Source organism: Crotalus tigris, unplaced genomic scaffold (genome assembly GCF_016545835.1).
Source record: "Crotalus tigris isolate CLP2741 ecotype Arizona unplaced genomic scaffold, ASM1654583v1 scf7180000019964.508439, whole genome shotgun sequence".
NCBI lineage: Eukaryota > Metazoa > Chordata > Lepidosauria > Squamata > Viperidae > Crotalus > Crotalus tigris.
The window spans coordinates 152501-162814 of record NW_024097794.1 but is presented as its reverse complement, the minus strand read 5'-3'; the positions used below and the strand labels follow the sequence as shown (position 1 = coordinate 162814).

Genomic DNA, 10314 nt, shown 5'->3' with positions numbered 1-10314 from the left:
TGAAAAAAGCGACTTATGACCGTTTTTCACACTTACGACCATTGCATCATCCCCAGGATCATGTGACCAAAATTCAGATACTTGGCCACTGGTTCATATTTATGATGGTTGCAGACCCGCAAACTCAATGGGGAAGCCAGATTTCCTGAACCATTGTGTTCCTAACTTCACAGCTGCAGTGATTCACTTAACAACCGTCGCAAGGAAGGTCATAAAACGGGGGCAAAACTCACTTTGTAAATGTCTCGCTTAGTAACCTAAAATTGTGGTCGTAAGTCGAGGACTTACCTGTAATTCTTACTCTCATTTGTTCCCTTCACCTCTTCCCATGTCCTCCCTCCTGGCGCTTTAACGGCCTATAATGGCCTGTGAGAAGAATGGCACAAAATAGTAGAAAATGGCTTTAATTGAAAATAAGGACACACAATCCGCTGTGGACGACCCATTCTGGATCCATCCTTAACATCTCAAATCTTTTCAGAATCTGAACCAACATCCTCTACACAGATTTAAAAGTCCTTTTTAAGAGCTGCTTCGTATCCAGGCTGCTTCCTTGACACGCCTGGCACGATCAAAATTAAAACATTATCCTTATCCTCAATCATCCCCATCGTCAAAGGATATCAGTTAAAGGAGAATGCCTTCCGCTCAGCCGTCTGAAAGGAGAAATCGAGAACGCACAGCGGGATTAATATAAGGATTCTTTCTTTTTTTTTGCCATTCAACGTTGGCGATTTGAACGAGAAGGACGCAACGATTTGAGGTTCTTGAAAAGGACAAGACGCTTAAAAGCCCTCTTACTGCAAAAATAGCCTCTTGGCGCACCGGGCCTAGAAAATGGCAACTTTCCTCTACCGAAGTTGTAAAACCGTCGCTTAAAGGAAAACGAGAAGTGGGGGGGGGAGAAGCAAAAGTTGTGGCCAAAGCCGCAATGTTCTAATTGAACCTGGCCCGTGGAAGCGCCCGTCAAGGCGCTCTCTCTTGCGCGACGTGGAAATTCAGAGCTGAAAAAAAAAGAAAGATTTTTCCATAAATTCGGCAAGCAGCCGAGGGTGCGACGGTTCTCGCCCGCGGAAGGGCGGAAGGTTTAGGCCAGCGTGGTCCATGGCTTTGAGCAAGGCCTCGTGGAGGTGAGGTTGGCAATTGTGTGGCACCCAGAGCGTTGCGCGGAAGCGAGCGGCTGCACAAAAGGCACCATAATGCGGCTCTCTTAAACTTTGGGACGGGACAAGAGCTGTACGGCGAAAATTATCCTTGTTTGTTTGTACACGCAGATGGTGCGCAGTGGGGTTTTTGATTTTCTTTTTTCCTAGCTGGAGGCTTGACAATTATTATTACAATTATTATTATTTAAAAGGAAGGCAGAATTGCGAGAGAGAAGGAAGGCAGATCAAGGAAAAACTCTTGAGTCTTTTAAGCAAGAGATTTAGTCCCGCGTGACACTTTTACAACATTATGGTGGGGGTCCTGCCTTTGTCGCCCCATCACCCCCCATACACACACTAATCATATCATAGAACATAGAATCATAGGGCTGGAAGGGACCACGGAGGTCATCTAGTTTAACCCCCCCCCTGTTCAAAGAGGAGACCTTCTAGGATGGCAAGGGTGGAACGGTTTTTTTCAGGTGGGGAGGAGATTTACAGCTGAGTTCGGAGGTGAGCAGTTTCTTCCGTCTTGGCTCAATTTCAGAATCGGAGGCCGTCTTCAAACCCTGGACCTCCCCACCCTCCACTCTCCCAAAAGCCCTCATCAAAATTCCCCCCCCCAAAGGTCCTCCTCAACATTTCAGTGCTGTGCGAAAAAAGTGAAGCTTGAGACGTTAGGCATCAAAGCAGATCAGAGAGGTCTGAGCATCCTGCCACATGCTTAAGGACGGGCCTGTTCCGGTGTTGTAGTGGCGGCGGAAGACGCTACCCGGGGATGCGCGAAGCACGGGTGCGCGTTTGTGTCTTTCCTCGGAGAGAAGGTGCTCATAGCACCGAAAGGTCATTGCAGGATTTGGACCTCTGCTTGAAGAAGCGTCCGTTGCGGGGGACCAAGTTGGAGAGGAACCGCTTGGCTTTCTTGGTGAGGCTTTCGCGCCGGCCGATGGCGCCCTCTTTGCTCAGGGAGTCGCCCTCCCTTCGGCAACGGCGGAGGCGGATCTGGCGCACGACGCCTTCGAAGAGCTCCTCGGTGTTGTGGTGCAAGGCCGCTGAGGTCTCGATGTGTTTGCAGTTCATCATCACCGCCAAGCCGCGGCCTTCTGGAGGATGGAGAGACGAAAAGGGAGGAGCGCGGTTGAGCCATCTGGGATGGCGTCGGGTAGTTTTTGGATCCATCCCGCCGCCCCTCCCCTCCCCAAGATTGTGAATTCAATTCTGCCCAAGTTTTCTTTAAAACAACAACAACCCCGGTTTAAATTGTTGTTGGGTTTATCTCCATCTGCAATCTCACGACTCTGAAAAGTGTGGAGGAGAGGCTACGCAAAAGACCCGCAATGAGGTCATAGTGAGCAAAAGACAAAGGCTAGACAGAGAGTCTTGACTCGCAACCACAATGGAGTCTAACATTTTGCTGCCAAGTCAGATGTTTGTTAACTGAGTTTTGCCCCATTTTGCGACTTTCCTCGTACTCCGAGCATATAAGCGCTTATAAACAGTATCCCGACTAACGGGAAGCCAGCTTCCTACAGTCTTTTTGGCTGTCCTCACCACTCTCTGCATGGACCTTCTATCGGAGGCAGTTTGTTAAAAACACTCTCAATGGTGCCTCCATAAAAAGTGGACAGAAGGAGGAGGAGGAGAAGGAGAAAGAGAAGGAAAAGGAGAAGGAAGAGGAGAAGGAGGAGGAAGAGGAGGAGGAGGGGAAGGAAAAGAAGGAGGAGGAGAAGGACAAGGTAAAGGAGGAGGAGGGGAAGGAAAAGAAGGAGAAGGAAAAGGAGGAGCAGGAGAAGGAGATGGAAGAGGAGGAGGAAGAGGAAGAGGAGAAGGAGGAGAGGGAGAAGGAGGAGGAGGAGGAGAAAGAGAAGGAGGAAAAGGAGGAGGAGGAGGAAGGAAAAGGAGAAGAAGGAAGAGGAAGAAGAAGAGGAGAAGGAAAAGGAGGAAGAGGAAGAGGTGAAGGAGGAGAAGGAAAAGGAGGAAGAGGAGGAGGAGGAAGAGGAGAAGGAGGAGGAGGAGGAAGATAAAGAGAAGGAGGAGGAAAAGGAGGAGGACAGAAAAGAGGAGGAGAAGAAGAAAAAGGAGGAGGAGGAGAAGGAGAAGGAAAAGGAGGAGGAGAAGGAGAAGGAAAAGAGGAGGAGGAGGCGGAGAAGAAGGAGAAGAAAGAGGTGCTCTCCTCATCCGACGCAGGAAATGCAGACACCGGTTTCACACCCTTTGCTAAAGATGAGCAGGCATCATTGGAACCAAGGTCTCATGCCCACCACCTCTTTCTACCTTTCACCCGCAAAGGTTGGGTAACTCACCTTCTCGAGAGACTTCCCGGGAACGCGCCAGGTCACTCTTGTTCCCCACCAGGATGATGGGGGGATCGGTCCGAGGGCTCCCGGCCCGTAGGCGCAAGAGGGTTGGGGGCACCCTGGTGAAGCTGCGCCGATCGGTCACCGAGAAGACCACCAGGAAAGCATCGCCCGTCTGGAGACAGGATTCTTGCAACCACCCTCCAGAATCTCCCTGGTGGGTGGAGAAAGACAACATCAAAGTTGGGAAGCTGTGGGTTACAGGTGGTCCTCGGCTTACAACCGTCGGTTTAGTGACCGTTCAAAATTACAGTGGCTCTGAAAAAAGTCGTCCGTGACTGTTTTCTCACAGTGACGACCATCGCAGCCTCCCCATGGTTACACGATCAAAAATTCGGATGCTTAGCAAGCGACTCATAGGTACGACAGTTGCAATGTCCCGGGGTCATGTGACACCCCCCCCCCTTTGCGACGTTCTGACAAGCAAAGTCAATGGGGGAAGCCAGATTCACTTAACAACCGTGATACTGATTTAACAACTGCAGTGATTCGCTTAAGAACCCGGACAAGAAAGGTTGTAAAATGGGGCAAAAGGGACCTAGCATCTGTCTTGCTTAGCAAAAGAAATTTTGGGAGGAGAAGGGGGAGGGGAAGGAGGAAGAGGGGGGAGGAGGAGGAAAAGGAGGAGGAGAATGATGATGATGATGAAGAGGAGGAGGAGGAGGAGGAAAGCGATGTTGAGAGTTTGGAAAAAATTCAGAGAAGAGCAACTAAGATGATCAAAGGCCTGGAGACGAAAACATATGAAGAACGGCTGCGGGACTTGGGTTTGGCTAGTCTAAAGAAAAGAAGAAATAGGGGAGACAGGATAGCAGTGTTCCAGTATTTGAGGGGCTGCCACAAGGCAGAGGGTGTCAAATTATTCTCCAAAGCACCAGAGGGAAGGACGAGAAACAATGGTTGGAAACTGACCAAAGAGAGAAGCAACCTGGAATTAAAGAGAAACTTCCTGACAGTGAGGACAATCAACCAATGGAACAGCTTGCCACCAGAAATTGTGGGCGCTCCATCACTGGAGATTTTAAAGAAGAGACTGGGCATTCACCTGTCTGAGATGGTACGGGGTCTCCGTAGGTGAAGAAGGAGAGTGCAAAAGTTGGCTTGAAACTCAACATTAAAAAAACCAAAATCATGACATCCGGCCCACTCAATTCCTGGCAAATAGATGGGGAAGAAATGGTGGTAGTGACAGATTTTATCTTCCTGGGCTCCAAGATCACCGCAGATGGGGACTGCAGCCAAGAAATTAAAAGACACTTGCTCCTGGGGGGGAAAGCTATGGCAAATCTAGACAGCACACTAAAAAACAGAGACGTCACCCTGCCAACAAAAGTACGTATAGTCAAGGCCATGGTTTTCCCAGTTGCAATGTATGGCTGTGGAAGCTGGACCATAAGAAAGGCTGAGCGCCAAAGAATTGAGACCTTTGAACTCTGGTGCTGGAGAAGACTCCTGCGAGTCCCCTGGACTGCAAGGCGATCCAACCGGTCGGTCCTAGAGGAGATCAACCCTGACTGTTCTTTAGAAGGCCAGATCCTGAAGTTGAAACTCAAGTCCTTTGGCCACCTAATGAGAAGGAAGGACTCCCTGGAGAAGAGCCTAATGCTGGGAAGGATGGAGGGCAATAGAAGAAGGGGAGGACAGAGAAGGAGGTGGCTGGATGGAGTCACTGAAGCAGGAGGCATGAGCTTAAATGGAGTCCAGAAGATGGTAGAGGACAGGAAGGCCTGGAGGAACGTGGTCCATGGGGTGGATCGGACATGACTTCACAACTAACAACAAAAACAATAAGCGCCCTGTTTTTCTAAAAAAAAAAAATTGCATCCTTTTGAGTAGCTGAGAGTTAAAGTGGAAATTATATTTCTATGGGGAAAAAATCTGTGCTTGTGCACAGCTCATGTAACAAACAATTATAGGAACGCCTGTCTAAATATTTAAAAAACTGTTTTGTCTGTAACTAACGGAATGCAGATGGATAAATGGGAGGGGGGGCTATTGTGATTTTATTATGTTGACTTGCCTGAAAGGATTAAAAACTCCTCCCCCTTAAAAAGTGAAAATCAAACAATAAAATTTGAATAAGCCAAGCTTGAAAAGCCGGGTCGCAGCAATGGAAGAATTAAATGGATTTGCGAAGACACCCTGACAAATGCATTTGCCTGGGGAGGCAGAAAATAGGAATTAAATGGCCTCTTAAAAATGCCCTTGTATGCAATTTTTTTTTTTTTTGCAAAGATTTGCATAACATAGAAGGCTGCCATTCTACCTGGAGAGAGCCTGGGCTGCATTTGCATATCGATTTGCATATATTTCCGTGTACCATAGTACTCTATTTGCATGCATGGTTTCCAAGCAGATGTCTCATTTGCATATGTTCATTTACTGTCTTCCCCTGTTTGAGGGATTTTGTGAAATTGTTGTCAGGTCTCCAACTAAATGTTTAAATTTAAAAAGCAGCTCATTTGCCTTTGCTTGGATGGTTCTGTATTGTGGGTCATTTTTGCATTAATCTGGCATCCGTATAACTTGTGCCAAAAACTGGAGCATTTTAAATCTGCTGCTTATTTGTTGGATTTCTTTTTTTTTAAATATTTACCGAAAACATTCGTAACTCCCCACATTTCCCTTAACAACCATTCAGCCTTCTTTTGTTATCTTTTCCCTCTGCTGAGTAAACTAAACTTTGTACAAATAATAATAAAAAAATCCGACACATTTGCTGCTTAAATTCATGTTCAGTGAAGAGATGAATTTCCTTCCTGGCTGAAAAGCGAACTCAAAATTAAAAGGCAACTCTTAACCCATAAGAAATGCCCTTTAATAACATTTACCCTAAACTTTCTGAAAAATTCACGAGGAGTCGTTTGCAGAATCACTCAGTCTTAAGGACTAGAAACATGACTCGCTCAATAGAGTTTCTCGGAATGTCTGAATTCCTGATTCCTGTGCCTGCAACTTTAATGGGCTTACTTGGAAATCAGAAATTCAGGCTGGGTAGTTTAAAAGCACTGTCAACATCCTCCTGTATTCCATACAAATCTAATGAGTGTCAATTTTCAATCAGCTAAAGAAAAAAAATCGTGCCTCTTGCTCGCTTTTCGGGGTCTCTCTCTCTCTCTCTCTCTCTCTCTCTTTGTGTGTGTGTGTGTGTGTGTGTGTGTGTGTGTTCTACTGTGTTTTAATTTGATTGGGGGCCATTAATGAAGACATTTAGATCATTTTTTCCTTCAGCCGCGCAAATCTGATCCAGGTCCACCTACTATTTGTTAAAATGGAGAAGATGCTCAAATTTGAATTCTTTCAGCTTATTGAGTTGAAAAGACAATTTGTACACGAAGGCTGTTGAAGACCAGAAGAAAGTATTTTTAGAGCACTCGAGTTTGCAGATCGGCATTTTAGATGAAAACCTACTTCTTGGCAGGCATAAAATGTAGATATCTCTTAAAATGTGTTCCTACCTCTGCTTAAAGATAAATCAATGGTTTTTTTTTTATTAATTACCTTGCACGGTTAGGTCAGTTAAATGGCAACTTCTGAATTGCAATTGATTAGGTAATTGAATTGCAAATTCTTTTGAATTGCAACTTCAGAAATTGTGAGTGCTCCAAGAGACTGGACAGCCATTTGTCAGAAATGGTCTAGGGCAGGGGTCTTCAAACGTGGCCCTTTTATGACTTGTGGACTTCCACTCCCAGAATTCCTCAGCCAGCGTGAGGGAACTGTGACCCTTTTATGACTTGTGGACTTCAACTCCCAGAATTCCTCAGCCAGCGTGAGGGAACTATGATCTTTTTATGACTTGTGGACTTCAACTCCCAGAATTCCTCAGCCAGCGTGAGGAAACTATGACCCTTTTATGACTTGTGGACTTCAACTCCCAGAATCCCTCAGCCAGCGTGAGGGAACTATGACCTTTTTATGACTTGTGGACTTCAACTCCCAGAATTCCTCAGCCAGCGTGAGGGAACTATGACCCTTTTATGACTTGTGAACTTCAACTCCCAGAATCCCTCAGCCAGGCATGCTGGCTGAGGGATTCTGGGAGTTGAAGTCCACAAGTCATAAAAGGGTCAAGTTTGAAGACCCCTGCCCTAGGGTTTCCTGCTTGAGCAGGGGGTTGGACTAGAAGACCTCCATGGTTCCTTCCAATTCTGTTATTTTACATTCTGTGATTAATTGGAAGGTTTCAAATCTGATCCAGTTAACCAAAAGTCTAACCTTCTGTTTCAAATTAAATGCTGCTTGTTGCGTTCAGAGGCGGACTGTTTACCGAAAATAAGATCTGGGCCCATGTCAGACATTACATCAACAGTGCATAAACTCCAGAGACGTTGCGTGTGGGTTGAAGCAACCGCAACGCACCAAGTCGACTATAACATCAGGGTATAAGAAGGTGACCTTTGAAGGGCTTAATGTCTGTGGAGATTCTCAGTCATCCAGGTCTTAGTTGTCTCAAAGGTGGTATTTTTTTTTAAAGGAAACTGGACTGTTTTGAGGGGAAAAAAGAGGTTTCCAAAAAGCTTCATCGGTTCTGGCAGGATGGTGGAGAGGGGGCATGGAAAGATTATTTCTGACAGGATGTGGGGGAAGGGCTGGAAGACATTGATTGCAATGAAATATGATTTTGAATCTCCAAGTGGCCTCAAGAACTCTCAGGGAGAATACTAACGACCAGATGATTGCAAAGAAACACGATTTTGAACCTCCAAGTGGTCTCAAGAATTCTCAGGGACAATACTAACAACCAGATGATTGCAAAGAAATACAATTTTGAACCTCCAAGTGGCCTCAAGAACTCTCAGGGAGAATACTAACGACCAGATGATTGCAAAGAAATACGATTTTGAACCTCCAAGTGGCCTCAAGAACTCTCAGGGAGAATATTAACGACCAGATGATTGCAAAGAAATACGATTTTAAACTTCCAAGTGGCCTCAAGAACTCTCAGGGAAAATACTAACAACCAGATGATTGCAAAGAAATACAATTTTGAACCTCCAAGTGGCCTCAAGAACTCTCAGGGAGAATACTAACGACCAGATGATTGCAAAGAAATACGATTTTGAATCTCCAAGTGGCCTCAAGAATTCTCAGGGAGAATATTAACGACCAGATGATTGCAAAGAAATACGATTTTGAACCTCCAAGTGGCCTCAAGAACTCTCAGGGAGAATATTAACGACCAGATGATTGCAAAGAAATACGATTTTGAACCTCCAAGTAACCTCAAGAACTCTCAGGGAAAATACTAACGACCAGATGATTGCAAAGAAAAATCTCTTTTTCTTCTTCTTCTTCCTCAAAAAACAGTCCCGTTGCCTTCTGAAAAAATCAGAGGCTTTGATTAGCTTCGGATCTTTGCCCTTTCGGATTGTCCTTTCAGATTTTATCCTTCTACCGGCGGATGAAAAGAGGGAGAAGGAAAGTCATACCTGATCCCAGATGTCGTACAATGTCAAGGTAACTTCTTCGTCATCTACGTAGAATCTTCTTTCGTATGAATCTTCTGGTAGAAAAAAAATAAGTGAACATCTGATCAGTACAATCGTATTTCTATGGGGGTGTGTGTCTTTTTTAAAAAACAATGGTGGGTGGGAACAATTTGGTCTTGAGCACCTGAGGGCAGGACAAAAAACAACGGTTGGAGACTGATCAAGGAGAAAAGCAACCTGGAATTAAGGAGAAGCTTCCTGACAGTGTGAACAATTAACCAGTGGGACAGACTGCCACCAGAAGTTCTGAGTGCTTCATCACTGGAGGTTTTTCAGAAGAGAGTAGACAGTCACTTATCTGAGATGGTATAGGTTCTCCTGCTTGAGCAGGGGGCTGGACTAGAAGACCTCCAAGGTCCCTTCCAGCTCTATTCTATTCTATTCTATTCTATTCTATTCTATTCTATTCTATTCTATTCTATTCTATTCTACTCTGTATTTTATTTTATTCTGTTCTATTCTATTCTATTCTACTCTATTCTATTCTGTATTTTATTATTCTATTCTATTCTATTCTATTCTATTCTATAGTTTATTATTCTATTCTATTCTGTTCTATTCTACTCTACTCTATTCTGTATTTTATTATTTTATTCTATTCTATTCTGTATTTTATTATTCTATTCTATTCTATTCTATTCTACTCTATTCTATAGTTTACTATTCTATATTTTATTATTCTATTCTATTCTACTCTATTCTATAGTTTATTATTCTATTCTATTCTATTCTGTTCTATTCTATTCTATTCTATTCTATTCTGTTCTGTTCTGTTCTGTTCTGTTCTATTCTATTCTATTCTATTCTATTCTATTCCCTCATGTCAACCCTGAGATACAAAGATTCTCCTTTATTGGTACTTCCCCTTCCTCTATGCTTTTCCTCAATTCCCCCTCTGCTTCCTCTTTCCCATCCTCTTCCCCTTCCTCTCTCCCTTTCCCTTTTCCTCTCCCTTCCCTTTCCCAGTCAACTGATGCAGACTTCATGGAGAAATATATTTTGGAGATTGCAAGAGAATTAAATGTGTCCTCTATCCATTTAATCCCTGTGAGGGCAGCAGATTCCCCAAAGGGTTAAACAGACTATAAACTATTAATCTATCAGTTCAGAAACCTCTTACATATTTTATAGCTAAGCCAAAACCCCATGATAAGCTGGCTTCAAACAACCCATGGTTGCAAAAAAATGTAGAATAAAGCAATATGCAAAGCACAACATTCTGGAAAGCAGCTGGGTCTATATGACAAAGGAAATTACTGGATTTAGCATCAACGTTGAATTAAAATTAAATTATAATTAATAGCTATCTGGTTATTCCTA

General features: G+C 44.3%; 1 protein-coding gene across 4 annotated transcripts in view; it reads right to left on the bottom strand.

Annotated features, from left to right (window-relative positions):
* Nucleotides 1-388: 388 nt before the first annotated feature.
* Nucleotides 389-10314, bottom strand: part of REM2 (RRAD and GEM like GTPase 2) — a 24994-nt gene continuing 15068 nt past the window's right edge. For 3 of the 4 annotated variants that reach the window (XM_039365138.1, XM_039365136.1, XM_039365139.1), the window contains exons 3-5: nucleotides 8935-9008; nucleotides 3449-3656; nucleotides 389-2248 (exon numbers count right to left, since the gene is read on the bottom strand). In XM_039365138.1, coding sequence (XP_039221072.1) covers nucleotides 1974-2248; nucleotides 3449-3656; nucleotides 8935-9008 — 557 coding nt within the window. In that variant the 3' untranslated portion in view covers nucleotides 389-1973. The remainder of the gene's footprint in view (nucleotides 2249-3448; nucleotides 3657-8934; nucleotides 9009-10314) is intronic. The other variant, XM_039365137.1, reaches the window with a different exon arrangement.